This window comes from Neocloeon triangulifer, unplaced genomic scaffold (genome assembly GCF_031216515.1).
Source record: "Neocloeon triangulifer isolate White Clay Creek 2 clone unplaced genomic scaffold, ASM3121651v1 ptg000008l, whole genome shotgun sequence".
Classification (NCBI taxonomy): Eukaryota; Metazoa; Arthropoda; class Insecta; order Ephemeroptera; family Baetidae; genus Neocloeon; species Neocloeon triangulifer.
In genome coordinates, this window is record NW_026775550.1 from 901,589 (window position 1) to 919,052 (window position 17,464).

A 17,464-nucleotide genomic window follows, 5' to 3' on the forward strand; every position below is an offset into this window, starting at 1 on the left:
AATTTAATTATTCGTACAAATACAAATACTTTATAATAACTTAACAAGATGAAAGGTGTTCAAAATTTATCATATATATTCATTCGGTCCATCGTTTTAATACATTAATTTTAATTTAATATATTCAGTCCTAAAAACTTGAGAATTGTTCATCCACTCGCCAGTGACACAAACACCATCAACTTTTTCCTCTGTAGGTTCTATTAAGAATCAGCTTGTTCACACTTTTCTTTATGCCTGAATTCCATTTTTTCACTTCCATGGTGTCAGGTTTCATGGGAAGTATGAATTCTGAGAAGGTAAAAGAATTGACTTTTAAAATGGAACTTTTGAAGGCATATAAAAAGAGGGATACTTAATATAGAATCAACAGCATCTTCTGGGAGTCCTGCAAAGGGTACAACACTCCCGTCTAGGCAACAGTATCCGGTGTTGACCGGTCCTCCTTGTTTACCATCCACCGTGCAGTACTTTAGTAATTCACTTTTGGCTATTAAAGGCAGTACAAGTTTTGCTGCTTTTTTCCCATCTCCCTCATGGTTTTTTTTTCACTTGCTGCAAAGCCTTCACTTCAACGTAAACCTCCAAGGCATCATCCTATGTGATCCTATGTATAAAAATTAGATTTATAAACGCCAAAGACAATAAATTTAGTTATGCATGGCAAATTACCATTCTTGTTAAATTTAAGCCCTGTTCCGTTCCAGTAAATCTTAGCAGCATTTCACCGTTGGTGAATCTTATTTTTCTGATTTTATCTCTTTATAAAAAATAGTCTCAGTAAAATCCAGGTCCTAAATCTAGCTTGTCAACAATTACTTACAATATGTGGTCTTCGTTGACTAAAATAGCCTCCGTTGACGTTTACAGCCATTCCAGGCATCCTCTCATTCCAAGGAACGACGGAGTGGCGGCAACAAGGGTGTTGGGGGCGGAGATTTCCACGGGCCCCGGGTCGCAAGGGGCCCCGCGGGGCCCGACGAAGTGTAAAAAAATAAAACTAAAAAAAATTAGCAAAAAATGATTCAGGCAAAAAATATTTTGGGCGAAAAATTTTGCTCGCTTCGCTCGCAAATTAGCTTTTTCGGTATAGCACAAAAATTTTCTCTTGACATCTTTTTACCCTCTCCCCTAGATCAACACCAGGCCACCAGCTAAAGAAAAAAATTCATGCTTTCTGGAGACCATTTAAAAATCTTGTATAGGTCATTCTAATAATTTCTAGCTACTATTGGCGAACAGTGATTTTTACCCCCTAACCCCTAGACCCACCCTCGCGACTGAAGGGGTTGAACTCAAAAATTTCATATATGGTTTCTGGCGACCGTCTACAAATCTCGGACAGGGCATTCTGAGCATTTCTAGCTAGTTTTGGCGAACAGTGATTTTTACCCCCTCACCCCTAGATCCACCCTTGGGACCTGAAAAAAAATTTCATGGTTTCTGGCGACCATCTACAAATCTCGGACAGGGCATTCTGAGCATTTATAGATAGTTTTGGCGAACAGTGATTTTTACCCCCTCACCCCTAGATCCACCCTTAGGACTTGAAAAAAAAAATTTCATGGTTTCTGGCGACCATCTACAAATCTCGGACAGGCCATTCTGAGCATTTCTAGCTAGTTTTGGCGAACAGTGATTTTTACCCCCTCACCCCCTACATCCACCCTTGGGACTTGAAAAAAAAAATTTCATGGTTTCTGGCGACCCTACAAATCTCGGACAGGTCATTCTGAGCATTTCTAGCTAGTTTTGACGAACAGTGATTTTTACCCCCTCACCCCTAGATCCACCCTTGGGTCTTGAAAAAAAATTCATGGTTTCTGGCGACCATCTACAAATCTCGGACAGGTCATTCTGAGCATTTCTAGCTAGTTTTGACGAACAGTGATTTTTACCCCCTCACCCCTAGATCCACCCTTGGGTCTTGAAAAAAAATTCATGGTTTCTGGCGACCATCTACAAATCTCGGACAGGTCATTCTGAGCATTTCTAGCTAGTTTTGGCGAACAGTGATTTTTACACCCTCAGCCCTTGATTCACCCTCGCGACAGGGTGGGACCAAAAAAATTTCATGGTTTCAGGCGACCATCTAAAAATCCCGCACAGATCATTCTGAGCATTTCTAGCTAGTTTTGGCGAACAATGATTTTTACCCCCCTCACCCCTTTTGATCCACCCTCGTGACTCGGTACTTTGGATTAAAAAATCATGGTTTTCTGATGACCACCTAAAAATCTTGTATAGGTCATTTTGATAAAATCTCTAGCCAGTTTTGGCGTAGAGTGATTTTTTTAACCCTCTCACCCACCCGCTCTTGAGAACCTACAACCAAAACTGAACATTTGTAATTTACCGAAAATGTCGACTTTTTAACAATAATAACTCGCAATAACGGACTGTAAATAATAATAGCCTTTGAACTTTGAACAATTCCTTTAAAATGGCCAAAATAGGTCTTACCATGTACTATTTTTTTTTTTTTTTAATATTAATTATTTTGATTTTATAAAAAAAAATTAAATTGAAACTGGTATCTGGGAATACTGGGACTAATTTTTTTTAGGGGGGGGGGGGGGGCCTCCAATAAAATTTCCACACGGGCCCCGCACGACGAAACGCCGCCAACGCCATCATTTGTCTGTTCTTTTTATTGACTGATGAGGGCTGTGGTGGTGTATTGTCACGGTGTGACATAGCGGATGAGCTTGAGTCAGGTATTAGCGCACTGTCAGCAGTACAGCGTACTGGCGGACACGGGCTTTGCAGCCAGGGCAGTCGTACACGGACCGCACAGGCAGTCGTACACGGGCTATGCACTAGAGCAGCCATGCACCAGTAGAGTTGCACCTCACTGAGCAGTTGGACGAGACCGTCCGACGAGACGTCGTCACCATGGCCGTCATCCAGTGAACCCACATGGACAGTCACCTGCGAGTCACCCACACTAGCCATTCCGACCATAACCATTGTACCGTCCGGCGCTACACAATAAATCCATCCATAGTGTTATCCAGAACTCACGTAATACCATTTCTACCTTTACACCCTGTTACGAGGTCCTCTACTACTAGCACGGTGTCACTCACAACTACACAGAGGGCCTCGTGACAGTATCTTTCTCTGTGACAGGCTTCTCTTCGAGATCTTCATCAGTACCATCACAATGCCTGTTTAAAAATAAAGTATTACATTCAAAGAATGCTTCTCTATAAGCCTGCTCTAAGCTGGACGAAAAATTAATAAATAAAACTTTTCTACAAATAGATTGTCCTTCCTGTAGAAAGCAAAAATTTATGTAAAAAATTAACACAATTTAAGTTTAGAATATAAGGACTAAAAGATCACAAGTGATCGCCGAGTGCTTCCGAGATTGGCCTGTCGGGGGTAAACCACTGTTTATTTTAAGAAAAAAAGTCACTCTCAAGCAAAAATACATGTGTGTGGGAGGATTTGTATAAAAAAACTTAAGATTAAGAATTTAGCAGGTTAAATAATTTAACCAGTCAAATTCCATTGTCGTCTTCTTAAATTATACTGGACTATCCTTAAGTGAGGATGTTGGAGATAATAAACAAGTACATATATATAAACACACTAACTTTTTATTTTATTTACTTTTAGGTACCATGAAAAAATGTGCGATTTTTGTTTCAATTATTGAATTTGGTGTTACTGTTCAATATTGGGCATCACAAGATCTTAATGAACACAAAAATGTATATGAAATTCTAATATTAGTTGCCCCACAAAGAAAAGGCACTAAATAGTTATTTGTGGCTATCATATTATACACTGAAAACATATACACAATTTCTTTTTACATCTGATAGCAAATAAGACGCTCTCCTGCACACAAATTTAAAAAACAAATATTACGGCAATAGGTCATAAATCGAACCGCTCCAAGCGCAGTTCATGATGCACGTGTTGCCTTTCTTCCGTGAGCATGGACCACAATAATATGTTTTGAGGCAGCACAGCGATCGCATTTCGGACACCTCATCGCAAAGTGAACACTTCATGCCCTCTGGGAACACTGCAAAATTCCAAACGCCTTAGTAAATTGATCTAAATTAATGAGTATAAGTATGCATTACTGATTTCAGAGACGATTTCTGCAACCTCAGCCATGTGCAGTAGTAAAAGCCTCTTGTCCGAAAGTGATGTCAATTTTTTCTTCCGATACATGTCCATTATTGCTAGAAAGAATACTCGAATGCATTTTCCATTTTATCAGTTGGTGTGGCTTTATTAACTAATAAAGCCGCAAGCAGGCAGTTCGCTTTTTCAATTTTCTCAGGTGGCATCGGATGTTGACTCAGCTGAAACAAAAATTTCGGAATGAATGAAAATTACGAAATGAGCTCTCGCAATTGCGGTTTTTACATTAGCTGCAGAGAGTTGAGCCTCCAGGATGCTGGCATGGTCAATGCTCAAATTAGGATCCACTGCTTTAGCTGCTGGTGCTTTCCCCCTGCAAATAAAAAGTTAATTAATATATTATAACTAATCAATAAAGTCAATAAAACTTACGATTGATCCAAAGCTATTATAGGAGTTCTTGACCAAGAGCATGCTGCTTCGTCACAACGTAGGCCAGGTCTGTGGATGCAGTGTTTGCAAAAAAGCTTATTGTGCTGGCAACTGGATTTATACGAAGCCTCTCGGGCGCAGTTATCAATGCAGCATTTATTTCCAGAACCATCGAAAACTAAACCAAGAACAAAAAAAGAATATTTTGATATTATATTTAAAATAAAGAAAATATAAAACAAACATATAACTGTCGTTATCATAAAAAACATATTATGTACCTAAATGCTTGATAGCTCGGCACATCAAGGCAAGGTTAATTATTAAAAGTTGTTGCTGCTTGACACTTGTCAAGACACCAAGCGCATTAAAAACGAAGATGACGAAAACTCATAATATTCGGAGCTATTTTCTTTCCTTCCTCATCAGTCAGATGAATAGCTGCTAGAATTTCGTCTGCCCTTTGTGACATCTCCTTTGGTATGTCATCTTCTGTCGGAAGCTGCAATAAAAAAAATCTTTAAAAAATAAGACCCAAAAAAAATTAGTTCAATTTTACCGCTACGTTTTTCAATCCGCTAATTATTTTCTCAGCAGCAGATTTGTGATCATATCCATTTTGAGAGCCTGGTTGCTTACACCTCTGAAAAGGACATGTAGAGTGTGAGGCAAGTTAAATAAGGGTGAAATCACAACTACCTTTTGCTCAACAAATCTCGAGACAAAACTGAAAACAGTTTAATTTGTGTTCAAAGGTGGCAGTCGTTTTATTCCTATATTACATGCTGTCTCCTGATCTCCTGCTGCTGCACTAAATCACCTGTCGCAACAAAAAGGGGTTGAGGTGCATCAGAATTCAGAATCAAGGACTATGAATATAGGACAGGAGAACCCACTCTTTTCACCCCTCCGCCTCCGCTCGTTGCTGTAATGTTTATATATATATAACATACACATACAAACGATACAAGTGCTGACTAGCTGCGAAAGTTGCATATAAATTAGACAATTTAAATAAGCAACTGAAGGCCTGACGAATAAAAGTCATCGGTAATTCATTGCATATATACACCCAACCAACAACAGGCCTGTAACAGCTCTAAACTGGAGCCACTGCCGGCCGATGATGCTGGACCGCGGGCACAGCTTTTTTTTTAGGCCTATCGCAACTCTACCATAGAGCACTGACAGCACCAAGTAGAGCTGCTGCTTCTCTACCTAAGAGCGGTGGCTGCTCTAGTGAAAATTTTGCTCGACTTCTATATTTGTGATTTTTACACACAAAAGCATTCCAATGATCATGACATTGACATCCCGTTCAATCACTGACAATTTGAAAAAGTGGCTTATTATTGAAATTTTTTGACCTATTTGGAATCCACGTCAAAATACAAATTTGGCAAAGTGTCATTTGTAATTCTACGACAATTAGCGGCAAAGTTAGAAAAATAAATGTTAAAATTATTATAATCAACAAGATTTCTCCTCTTGTCCCTCGCGGTAGGAGAGGTTGCCTCTACAATCGGGTGTCCTCGGCTCTTGGCTCTCGCGCTCGTGGAAGCGCGACGCGGCATATTTTTTTCGATATTTTTAGTTTTCATTTTAGGGAGCACTTTTTGCAATTTTGAATTAAAGCTCCTGCTTTTTTGCAAATTTATTACTCACTATTAAGCCCAAAATATATAAAAATTATTGTGAGCATCCAAGCTAAAAGTTTTTAATATATTAAGACGATTAATAACCATTCTTGGTTATTATAAGACACTTTGAAGTGTCTTATGGTGTCTTATAATTAAATTTAAATGAACAAATTTTTTTTGCGAATTGAATCAAAATGGCGTTGAGATATACAATTAAAAAAATTAGACGAAAGTTATATTTACTAGAGATAATAATTTTTACGTGATAAATAGCTATAAGGCTAAATTTTAAAATTGATAAATTTTTTTCTAAATGTTATAAAAATGCATTAAATTTATCTTTTACTTAATCGTAAAGCTTATTTTACTTGAAATATGATATTTTTTCTGAATATTCATATCTTATTCACTAACAATATGTGCATTTTTATCTCCAACAATTATTTTGTACAATTGATTTTCTTGATTTTTCGGAGAAATGTAAATGAATTGAAATTTTGTTCTCGTTATGTTTTAATTGTTTTAATTAAATTTTTATTTTGCAAATGAAATTTATTGTGGATTTCTGAAACTGAGCGAGAAAATGCCAAAGGAATTTAAATGCTAATATTTATTAATTTGACAATTTAAGTTACACACAAAACAATAAACTTTATTCTGTCTTCGGAAAATAAGTTTTTCTTAAATTAAATCACAATATAAAATAAATATAAATAACTCATTATGAGAAGGAACACAATTCATTGCTTTGAACTAAAAATCATCCTTCAAAAATTTGAATTTTTTTTTCGAATGGAGAGTAAATAAATTATAAATTATAATTATGATAATTATGCCAAAATTAAGCCGAGCCGACCGACTTTCCGTTGTCGCGGACGTCGCGGTCCGATGTCCGATCGCAGGCGAGGCGAGCGAGCACAACACACAACTCCCACCAGTAATCAACATCACATCCCCACTACTCGCGATGCTGAAAATGCGATGTTCAACATCCCAATTTTGCTCGGCCAGAAAGCATGGGCCAGCATACCCGCCTTCCCTCTCTTTCTAATACCTGGTACTTAAAACAACGGCCGCCAGGAGTCCCGCCAAGTTTTTTTTTAAGAAACCAAAAAATCCAAAAATCTTTTAGATCCTTGAAAGAAACAAGCCATTGCTCAGCGGGGAGGATCATGGCTGCGTAATTGCGTATGAGCCCTACTTACAGCGCTCGTATATACATGGAACCTTATGGGAAAATAATAGGCACTTTTTCAATTAAAAAAAAAAAATAAATAAATAACCTTTGGTGGGGACAAAAATTTTGAATTAAATTTTGAATTCAAATTTAAAACATTTTAATTTGATTGCTGCACTTTCACCCTGAAGCAAAATAAATGGTAGAATATCAAGAGTGGTTTTTAAATGGTTATGAATGGCAAATGGACAGATTGTTTTAAGTAATTGTAATGATTAACATAAATAGAAAGCATAATTTTAAAATTTTATGATTATTTTCTTTAAATATTCACTTCAAATAACAAGGTGCAGATTTCAAATTTATTAAATTTTAATTTTTTTTCCTTTCTTTTTTAGAAACATCATTTAGAGGGACGTAAATGATATAAAATTGCAAATTTTACAATATATTTTAAGCATAATTTTCAATTGATGCAAAAGATAATAATGATAAACCCACATGTGCAGTTGGCTACACTGCATCAGCGCGGTACTCTTGACCGCTCTGAGGCCGCGGTACTGTTGGTCCGCGGTACTGTTGACCTACAACCTTTCGCTCCTGCCTATACTTAATTTCTGCATATTGTTCGCGATCGACGCGAGATACTTTGACACGTGCAGAGATGTTTTTCAACAAATAATTTAATAATGCACTGAATTTAAAAATGCTAACAAATCAATTCGGTGTAGGTAAAAAAGCATCACATCAACTTGTGATAATTTTTATTTATCCTAATTAATAGCAATTAACTAAATCCATCAATTAACGATTTATTTTTTATTTTTGAAATATATTTTTTATTATCTAAATAATATATTAAAATATAAGTTACTCTTTTAATGTGAAAAATAAATATGTAGAAAGTGTCCTAAAAATTAATTGTTAAATTATAGTAAGACACGACCTTACGAAAATTTGCGAATGGCATTTGAAATATCTTTTCCGAAACTGGTGATGCGAATTCACATGAGGGATGCGTAACATGAATCGTCGTTGCTTGACTGCTTCATGCAGTTAGTATAGCGAAAGCAAATAATACAAATTGTTGGAATGCAAAAAGATCCGCGGTTCTGATGCGAGAAAACAGAATAAAACAGACACATACTTCTTCAAAAACATTTTCGTGCTAGCGCGCTGCGCTGCGCATCGCTTACATTTCGATCATGCACGGGCACAAAATTCTTGTCTGCGCGGAGATCTTTAACTCTCAATTAATTTACATTTTAATAAAAATTACGCAAGACGACTTATGCAAAAGAAATTATATGATCATCGCGCTGAATTTTTAATTATGAAAAAAATATAATACACGCGTCGCGACAAGAATTATTAAAATTATACAAATTTCGTACTTATAAAAGTATATTTATTTTATAAACTAATAGAGGGTTTAGTTGCTCGTTTTAAAGCGCACGATATAATTGTTTTAGTCTTACCTTAAGACTATGGACTCGGTGTGAGCTTGGAGAGGACACAAGACAACACGGGACGGACACTATGGGACAGGGACGGAGTCGTCAGCCGCCGGCCCTTATGCGTCTGCGCCTCCGTAAGGAAAGGACAAAGGAGAGAGTGGACCCTAAGGTGCATCAGTTGGTGCCAAGGAGAGGAGAGGAGACTCTCTTTACCCCTCCGCTCGATTCAGGCAACTGGCCGCAACTGGCTGCTTTTGAGCACAATCAGAGGCACTTTTAAACTTTAACATGGAATCTTATGGGAAAATCGCTATTTTTGTAATATTAAATAAAATACTCACCCTTCGCTTGAATAAAAAATTAAGAAACCTCGGTCACAATTCTTCAATAACTCACTATTTTTTAAAATTAATTTCCTTACTTTAACGCCATAAAATTGAACTTACAGGGAGGTGATCCAGTCAGACACTCTTTTTAACCAAATATGTTATTTTTTACAACAGGACATAATAGTCTTTATCATTAAAATTGTCTAAAAAATGTAAATGAGATTGTAATTAAATTTAAGAAATTTTAAGGTTTAAGAAGCAGAATAGAATGAAAATTGAAAATTCATTTTTATATTTATAATAGCTTGATACAATTACACTGTATATACGTATTTATTTATTTTTAAATTAAAACTTAATTAACGTACCCGATATTTAATTTCAGTTTTTAAATCCAATATAAGAAAAATTAATTTATAGATGATACTCTAAAAATTTTATTACATGATATAGAAAAAAATCAATAATCAACTTTTAAAAGAAATGTGACTTTTATATATTTATAAAAAAAAAAAAAATATAATACAAATAATATTTTTTGTATTAAAAAAATTATTGAATGAAGGATTACCTATTATTCTCCTTAGAATAAACAAACGTGCGACTGGGCCTCGGCAGGTATGGACATGAAGGCATGTTTCGTGATGTTTATGAATTTAATTCATTTAGGCGAGTTTAATTTTTAATAAAGAATAATATGGTTATTATTTTATTTTTAAAATATGATTATCATGATTGTAGACGTCAGGACGTAACTTATTTATTTCGTACTGACTATCTAGGATTTCAAAGTAAATTTTGAGTCAAGTATGCTTTCTTGTCACTTCAATTGTTGAAAAATACAAATATTATTATTTATATTTTACACTTTCAAACATACCAATCGAAAATTCTACCATTCTTCTTGCTAAGCATTGCATTTTAAATACTTAAGATTCAAGTTGAGGAAATAAAATGGTACTTGTGAATACAATTTATGTGCTTTTAATTATTTTCGTACAAATACTTCACAATAATAACTAATGAGATGAAAGTTTTTCAAAATTTATCAGATAATTCATTCGGTCCGTCGTTATAAGATAATTTGATTAAATTCAGTCATGTTCCCCACCGAGTCGGGCGCTCAGTTGAACCAGCTTCTGTCCGAGATGTGCGTTGTGCTCCTTCAAGTACCTGATGAGGTCTGCTTGCTGTTCGAGTAGAAGGGCAGTCTGGTCCGTCCTTTCCCTGCAGAAGAAACTCATTGAAATAAAGAGACCCTGAATCTGATTTCAATCACCTAAATCCAACTTCGCCCTTTTTGAATACAGAGTCGTCGATAACACTGGCCAGCCACTCTTCCCGCTGGACATCAGGTGGAGGCTGAACTCGATTGAATCTCATCACACGCACTGTTGACGAACATTATTTACTAAAAATTATCGCTTCGAACCAATAACAAACTTACTCATGTACGAGACTAGAAATGGCATCATAATTATGTTCTGCACCAAAACAACGGCAGCTTCGTAAATGACGGGAGTCATAAATTTGTATGCTGGATTTTCACACTTGGTCTCGAGGTTCAGGCCGTACACTTGGTGGACAATGGAGGAGACCAGCAGGATCGCTACGTTGCCTATAACGAATAATTGTTAAAAAATTCCTTTCTAAAAAGAATTATTCCAACCTAAAGTGACTATGTGAGACGGCATGGCGTACAAAACTCGAATGTCCAGAACAAAATCCAAATAACCAGCTCTGCGAATCTTTTCGTGGCAACTTCCAATGTAAAAGTGAGTCAACTGTTTCAAATTTAAATAGGTTAGTGCCATTATAATTGAAATTTTAGCACAAACCATCATAAAAATCCAAAAGAAAATCTGACCATAGGCCATGAAGTAAAACGGCTCACAGGCGTGTCTTTCCAGAGGCCAAGCCAGGACAAGAGCGATGGCCAGCACAGAGAATAAAACCTAGAAAATGAAATTAATTGTTTTGTATATAGATTGAAAGGGTTAATTGGTAAGGGGAATTCCTACGCAAACTATGATCTGGAAAACTGCGCAAGTGACTGTGCCGAGGGGCTGGAAAAACTCGTCCTCGCAGCCCAGGACCGGCTGCAAAATGCGAATCTCGTCGTCATCGGTGTTGATGGAGTTTTCGTTGGCGAAAGAAAAGCCACCCTGAATAAAGATTGCAAATTTAATCAAGCGGAATTTTAAAAAGTTGAAACTCACAACAACTGCTGAGCGACTGGGGCTTCTTGCCAGGCTCACCATCGTGATTCTGCAGTTTCTTATTTCAAATTCGATACATCGAAGGAGAAACTTATATTTACTGAAGTTAATACACTTTTCAGATTGAAAAATTAATAAATAACCGTAGAGAATTAAGAGAGAAGTGAATCCGAAATTAAAATTGTTTGTTTTCTTCGTCAGCTGTGTTCGACGCCCCCTCCTCCCTTCTAGGCCCGAGAGTCAGTGGAGGGGAGGAGATAAAATGTAGAAGCCGCGGCGGCAAATAAATAATTTGGATACAAAATTATTTGAGTTCATTAGAGGATAACTTTTCTATTTCAGACCAACTTAATGCTTTATTTAAACACATTTTTTAATTTTAATTGTTTGAAAATATCCACAAAGTTCGTCATTAAAAAAATCTAAAATATAATTAAATTTAATAATATAATTAAATTAGTAACTAGACCACTTATGACTAATCGCCTTTACGTGTAATATAAATTTAATTTCTTTTTCTAAATATTCTAGTTGTCCAGACACAAATTTCTAAATCAGAAAATTCTGAAAATAAAATATTGTTTTTATAAATTATTTTTCAGATTATGTTTCTGTTAAACAATTTTATAACTCGCTCCCCCTTTAACAAATTATAATTAATAAATTAATATAATTAAGCTTAATTGTAAGAAATCCTTAATCAAACAATTATTAAAAATGATTAATCTTGTATTAAAACTCCAGAGTTTGCCTCGATCCAATCCAAAAAGAGAGGAAGTCTGGTCATAATTACAGGCAAACTGTAGCCACATTTTCCAGCAGAAAAGCTTATTATCCCGATTTGAACAAATTTTCCATCTTCTGGCCTCTGCACCACTGCAGGACCTCCAGCGTCACCCTAAAATATACATTTTTTTTTTTTATTATTATTAAATTTCAAAACATTTTTGCTCGAAAAAATATTACCACACAGGCGCCGGACGCGCCGACGTTATCGAGGCAAATTTTCAGAGGTGTGACGTATGGAACAAAAGGGAAAAGATCCTGGCATTCTGCATTATTGATCACAATCGATTCGGTCGTTTGCAAAATGTCAGTGAAATTCGTAGCTGTTGGAAAATTATTAGTATCAATATATTTTAATAAATAATTAAAAATGAAATCAAAAGTATACCGCCAGGCATTAAGCCCCAGCCAAAAATTCGTGATGTGTAGCCTTCGAAAGAATTTCCTTCCACAAAAGACCTGCTTGGTAAATTGACAGGAGAAATATCTGAAAGGAATTATCACATTTTTAAATTTAATACGAATAAAGCTGATGCAGATCAAATGAAGTAAAAAAAGGGGATTTTTTCACAATGACATTCTTTACTTAAAACCAAATCAAAAAAATTATGAATAGAGTTGCCAATTTTTTTACTTCATTAATAAATTAATTTTTAAAAATTAATTATTAACTTGAGGCTTCTACGGAAAAAGGCAATTTGACGACGCCAACATCATTGTCTAGATTGATTTGGCTAAATTCTTCATGCGGAATGGTTTTGCTCGCTTTGACAATAATGCGGCCGGTTTCCCCGTCGTCTGTCAAATTGTGCAATCCCAAGTGCACAACGCAGCTTTGGAAACTGAAAGAAAATTAATTTAATTTTTAATGAATATCTTTTCAAATTTTTTACCCAATTAAACACTGAGCTCCAGTGAGAACTGATGTGCTGGATATTATTGTTCCTCCACAAAGGGCTACGTCGTCCAAAATTAAGGCCGCCATGAATGGGAATTCTCCTCTGTCAGCTTCCACTCCACCAAATATTCTGTCACTCTCTAATATTGAAATATTTATTTAATTTTTATACTGTTGAAAAATGAAAAAAACTACCCCATGGAATTTTGTTGAGAATTGCTGCGTTTTGTTTCAAAGGCTGGATTTGCGCCCAGTTTGTGGCCTGATTGGAAAATTCAGAAAAAAAATTAAGGCTGATAAAGATTAAATTCTTACCGAGTTAAAATTTAGAAATGCTGAAGTAAAAATGAATAAGACGAAAATAAAATCCATTTTTGAGATGTGTTTAGCAATCACTTTTTTTATATATTGGAAAAAGCCTATTCATTAGTATAGGTTATCAATGAAGTTTAATCAAACGATAAGAACCTGATAATTTTGTTAAAAAAAACTACCGATTAAGATAAAAAATCAGGAAACTTGAAAACTTGTTTGAAAATTAATTTAATTTATATATAAGTGTAATTTTCATGATAAATAGGATGTATAATTCATAAGTTATTCTTAATATGATTAGAGTTTGGGAACCAAATAAACCTTCTGAAACTTTCATTAAAACTAACTCGAGAATAGGGAATAAATCATCTGTGAAAAATGGAAGTAGGCAACTTGCGCAACGTTTTTGCCGAGCGGGTTGCATACTCGAGCCGCCGCAAGGGGTTGAAGTTCATATTTTGTATTGCAAAACGCAAATAAATTAATTCTGAAGTCTTTACTTCTCAACAATATGAATACAAATTATCCTTCATGCACGTACATTTCTTTGAAATTTATAAATTAACATTGTTTTAAATTTTAAAATCGTCTGTACATAATAAAAAGATTTTGATTTATGCGTCTTCTCTGGACGAGTCGAGTTTCGCGTCGTTGTCCGGTCCCTTCCAGGCAACTTTCATCGTTCGGATGCGGATGTTTTTGAACTCGTGTGCGAAAGACATGATGTAGGCCGAGTAGACCAGCGCCAGAATCCACTCGCAGACGGAGCTCACAGCGTGCTCCAGGTAACCGCCGTCTTCCGGTGCCCACCTGTGAAGCTCTTTTCCTGCACCACAAGAGAAAACGTTAAAAATGCTTTTCTAAAAAATTACCTACAATTTCGATTTTTACCTTTGAATTTGTGAATGGACAGCAGACCTGAGAGGACGCCGAAAGCAAAGGCGATAGCACTGAGGACGGAAAGGGCCAGCCTCAGGTACAAAAGTGAAGGGGCTGTGTAGAATGGAATCATTGCTTTGGTGCAAACAACCTGAAAATTTGTGAATTCCGGCATAAAAAAAATAATGAAAACATTACGTTTATAGGTCTATAATCTCTATTTTAGCTCTAAACTAATCATAAATGCATTTTTAAATAAATTAGATTTTAAAGCCATTTTCGATGATCCTAAAAATATTTAAAAATCAAGAGTAAAAACAGAATTATAGTTTTCTTCAGAACTAAACCTTCTGCATTAGAATTGGAATTTTGGTAAGATAATTTTCAATTCCGTTTATATAAAATTTACTTAACATAATTAACAATTTATTTAACAAGATTTGATAAAAATTACTTATTTTTGTTTTTGCTTTTCAAACCTAAATCTGCAAATTGAATTTAAATTTATATTAGATTTATATCAAGTTTTTTTTATTAAAATTAATATTTTATTTTTAAATTTAAGTTATTTACCTGGAAACAGCAGTAAATCACTCCCAATCCGATACCCACAAAAGCCATTGTTCCGTGTAAGAATATGGATGTGTGGACTTGGAAGTGGGCAACGAAAATGAGGCATATGACCGAGGTCAAGGCAAACAAGACGGACAAGTTGTTGAACAGGCGAACCTTTGATGTGGCGATTTCGGGTCGTTCCTCGAACACAAAGTCTATTAACTGTTTCCGCAAATACGCAGTGGCCAGGACTAAAAATGCATTTGAAATTTAAACTTCTTATTTTTATGGACATAATTTGCATATCCGACTTACAAGCGAGCATAGAGTAGCTGAGCAGCATTCCGAATATGCCACTTATCGGCGGATCAGTGCTGGCATCGCTAATGTAGGTAATCCACGGGCCTATGTGGTCCAGAACCAGCGCCAGCACATAACTGCACGAAAATTTGTGTCAAAAACTCGTAAACCCCAATTTTCCTTTAAAATTTTAACAATAATCTCAATATTAAGAAATGATAAAATTGGTATAAAGGTTTTGCTAAATATCAAAACAAAAAATTTAAATTTTGAGTAGTTTTAGTAATTTTAAAGAGTGTTTTATAAACAATCATAATAATTGCTGATATAAACAAAAGTTGTAATATTGATCAGGTAAAATTTTGATTCAATCCGTTGAAAAAAATCTTTACCTAAATGTTAACAAAAATTTAATTACAACTTATTTTGAAGAATCAAATCACCAATAAAATCAAATTCTGCCACTTACCTAATGAAGCAGGTGAAAGGAAAAATGGTGCCGGCAAAGTAGGCAATTAGGTGTGGCCGGTTGAGGATTACGTCCATTTTCGAGCACTTTGGAGAACTTGCGAGAGCTTCCTCGCCGATTCGACCTCTGCAACTGCTGCGAACAAAGTGAGACGAAGTGCTTTTTTTACACCGAGTGAAGAAAATTTCCATTTTATTGCATTTTTTTCTCACGCGGGTCGGGGGGAACAAGAACAAGGATGCTCGATTACGTCGCGTCTACTCGCGATTATGTGCGCCTCCGCATCAAACTCCAGACTTTGCAATTAATACATAAAAAATCCGGGGAGTGACAAATTTTATCAGAGTGATAGCAGGGTGACCTCCACCGAGATGGGACGCGCTTAATACATAATTGTGTACTTTGACCGCGTCAAGAGTGCATCGGTATTTTGCTGCTCAGATCGCGATCGAGATAAATCAAATAAATGTGACATGGCATTTTTATTTATTCTATTTTTGATTGTTGCAGAGAAGTGCAGATAATTTATTTACAGTGCAATTAACGCTCTCACTGCAAACAAGCCGTCAGCATTATTTGCCTGCACGAGTGATATAAAAATAATAATGAAATTCCATTCAAGCTCAAGCGTATATTTTTAAAGTCGGAGAAAATAAAATTCGGTAAATTTTGTTTTAAAAAATAATTAAAATATGTAAAAGCCCTTGTTGCAAATTAAAATAAAATAGCTGATTCGAATTGAAAAGTTAAAACCATTTTTAGTCAAAATCAGTTTAATTTAAAGCAACTTATTTGCATTTCTAGTTTTTTTAGTGTAAAATATAAATAGATTAATTTTTATTTAACTTTATGTGAGTAATCCGCGCGGTTTCTTTGCATTCCCTTAGGAAAATATGAATTAAAAGAATCCGCGAGGATAACTCATAGAAAATTTAAAAAATACAAACGCTTAATAAATTTTATTTTAAGATAATGGATTAATTTATTTTTTTAACAATTATCAAAATAAGGAGATACTTCCTGATGAAAATATTGATTCATTATCAAGAGTTCTTAAATTCTCGTTAAAATCAGTTAAAATATGTCCATTTGGAACCAAAAATTTTTTTGTCGTTAAAAATGATACCTCTTCATTCAAATTCCTTACTGTCTTTCTTGCTTTGTTTACGAGTTTCATTCTAAAAAAGTCGAAATATGTACAAGTTATACTCGAGTAAGTGGAGCTTTGTATTATTAATTTCTTTAGTGTAGTTGTCAATAGTTAAGTTAAGAAATATATTTTAATAACACCATATTTCTTGACAATAAAGTCAAAATGTTTTATATAAATTTAAATAATTTTATATTATTTTTTGTAAAAATTAAAAATTCTTAGAAGTAACCCTGGAATATAAAATAATCAGTCAAAAATTTAAAATTAAATTTATATAATTTACTTTATAATATTACATAAATTTAAAAAGTTAAATAAAAATTAATATGAAAATAAAATACAATTGCCAATTTATAATTTTAAAAATAAATTAATTTTTTACAATGCGTTGTAGAATAATTAAATTTGATATGGAAAAAAAAGGAAAATGTCACAGCTTTTTGATGTAATTTATCATATATGCAGAAATTATCTTGCTCACCTGGCGTTTATATTTCGCTCTTCATAATAAGTATCTGCAGCGAACGAGTCGGACGAGAACACAGCCGAGCAGCTTGACCGGCGCAACTCAAGTGCAACAATAACCTGCCAAGAATGCACTTTTCTGTATCTGTTGTTATTAAACGAGCAGCTGCAAAAACGCAAAACCACGACTGATGTAATATTATTTCTTCACTGCAGTTGCAAAGTGCAGGTAAGGAAAGAAAGATAATTATTATTGTTGCCTGTGTCGTTTCTTCCGAGCGACTCG

General features: G+C 34.9%; 2 protein-coding genes and 2 long non-coding RNA genes across 12 annotated transcripts; all 4 read right to left on the reverse strand.

Moving 5' to 3' along the window:
• Positions 1 to 9: 9 nt before the first annotated feature.
• Positions 10 to 904, reverse strand: LOC132195024 (uncharacterized). The gene is made up of 4 exons (XR_009441602.1): positions 824 to 904; positions 673 to 760; positions 356 to 597; positions 10 to 291 (listed from the first exon to the last, which is right to left on the reverse strand). It is a non-coding gene; the product is annotated as an uncharacterized LOC132195024 (long non-coding RNA).
• A 2,716-nt stretch (positions 905 to 3,620) lies between these two features.
• Positions 3,621 to 8,953, reverse strand: LOC132195023 (uncharacterized). Of its 2 annotated transcripts, XR_009441601.1 has the most exons (9): positions 8,832 to 8,953; positions 5,236 to 5,356; positions 5,096 to 5,179; positions 4,818 to 5,038; positions 4,537 to 4,714; positions 4,390 to 4,477; positions 4,101 to 4,325; positions 3,902 to 4,039; positions 3,623 to 3,795 (listed from the first exon to the last, which is right to left on the reverse strand). It is a non-coding gene; the product is annotated as an uncharacterized LOC132195023 (long non-coding RNA). The 2 variants fall into 2 exon arrangements; XR_009441600.1 differs by having other exon boundaries at positions 3,621 to 4,039.
• Positions 8,954 to 10,105: 1,152 nt separating this feature from the next.
• On the reverse strand, positions 10,106 to 13,499 carry LOC132194722 (transmembrane protein 192). 5 transcript variants are annotated; one of them, XR_009441571.1, is made up of 10 exons: positions 13,358 to 13,499; positions 13,238 to 13,304; positions 13,038 to 13,182; positions 12,817 to 12,986; positions 12,533 to 12,631; positions 12,325 to 12,467; positions 12,152 to 12,256; positions 11,359 to 11,407; positions 11,161 to 11,304; positions 10,978 to 11,094 (listed from the first exon to the last, which is right to left on the reverse strand). XR_009441571.1 is itself a non-coding variant. In XM_059616182.1 (8 exons), the coding sequence occupies exons 2-8, from the start codon at positions 11,398 to 11,400 to the stop codon at positions 10,234 to 10,236; spliced, it is 831 nt and encodes a 276-aa protein (XP_059472165.1). In that variant the 5' UTR covers positions 11,401 to 11,407; positions 12,152 to 12,262; the 3' UTR covers positions 10,106 to 10,233. The 5 variants fall into 5 exon arrangements, 4 of the variants coding, with proteins under 4 accessions (XP_059472165.1, XP_059472163.1, XP_059472164.1 ...); XM_059616182.1 differs by lacking the exons at positions 12,325 to 12,467; positions 12,533 to 12,631; positions 12,817 to 12,986; ... (1 more) ...; positions 13,238 to 13,304; positions 13,358 to 13,499 and adding exons at positions 10,106 to 10,366; positions 10,419 to 10,530; positions 10,587 to 10,757; positions 10,809 to 10,923 and having other exon boundaries at positions 11,362 to 11,407; positions 12,152 to 12,262; XM_059616180.1 differs by lacking the exons at positions 12,325 to 12,467; positions 12,533 to 12,631; positions 12,817 to 12,986; ... (1 more) ...; positions 13,238 to 13,304; positions 13,358 to 13,499 and adding exons at positions 10,106 to 10,366; positions 10,419 to 10,530; positions 10,587 to 10,757; positions 10,809 to 10,923 and having other exon boundaries at positions 12,152 to 12,262.
• Positions 13,500 to 13,838: 339 nt separating this feature from the next.
• LOC132194723 (DNA damage-regulated autophagy modulator protein 1-like) lies at positions 13,839 to 17,425 on the reverse strand. Of its 4 annotated transcripts, none has more exons than XM_059616186.1 (6): positions 17,195 to 17,425; positions 15,561 to 15,692; positions 15,107 to 15,228; positions 14,810 to 15,042; positions 14,249 to 14,387; positions 13,839 to 14,183 (listed from the first exon to the last, which is right to left on the reverse strand). In XM_059616186.1, the coding sequence occupies exons 2-6, from the start codon at positions 15,635 to 15,637 to the stop codon at positions 13,972 to 13,974; spliced, it is 783 nt and encodes a 260-aa protein (XP_059472169.1). In that variant the 5' UTR covers positions 15,638 to 15,692; positions 17,195 to 17,425; the 3' UTR covers positions 13,839 to 13,971. The 4 variants fall into 4 exon arrangements, with proteins under 4 accessions (XP_059472169.1, XP_059472166.1, XP_059472167.1 ...); XM_059616183.1 differs by having other exon boundaries at positions 15,561 to 15,695; positions 17,195 to 17,424; XM_059616184.1 differs by lacking the exon at positions 17,195 to 17,425 and adding an exon at positions 15,773 to 15,888 and having other exon boundaries at positions 15,561 to 15,695.
• Between the last annotated feature and the right edge of the window lie 39 nt (positions 17,426 to 17,464).

Coding starts and splice junctions, on each gene's coding strand:
- LOC132194722 (XM_059616180.1), bottom strand. CDS start 11,400: ATGGTGAGCCTGGCAAGAAGCCCCAGTCGCTCAGCAGTTGTT. Junction 10,924..10,977: donor TCTTTTGGATTTTTATGATG/GTTTGTGCTAAA, acceptor AATTTGAAACAG/TTGACTCACTTTTACATTGG. Junction 10,531..10,586: donor ATTTCTAGTCTCGTACATGA/GTAAGTTTGTTA, acceptor GTTCGTCAACAG/TGCGTGTGATGAGATTCAAT.
- LOC132194723 (XM_059616186.1), bottom strand. CDS start 15,637: ATGGACGTAATCCTCAACCGGCCACACCTAATTGCCTACTTTGCCGGC. Junction 15,229..15,560: donor CCTTTCACCTGCTTCATTAG/GTAAGTGGCAGA, acceptor ATTTTCGTGCAG/TTATGTGCTGGCGCTGGTTC. Junction 15,043..15,106: donor CAGCTACTCTATGCTCGCTT/GTAAGTCGGATA, acceptor ATGCATTTTTAG/TCCTGGCCACTGCGTATTTG.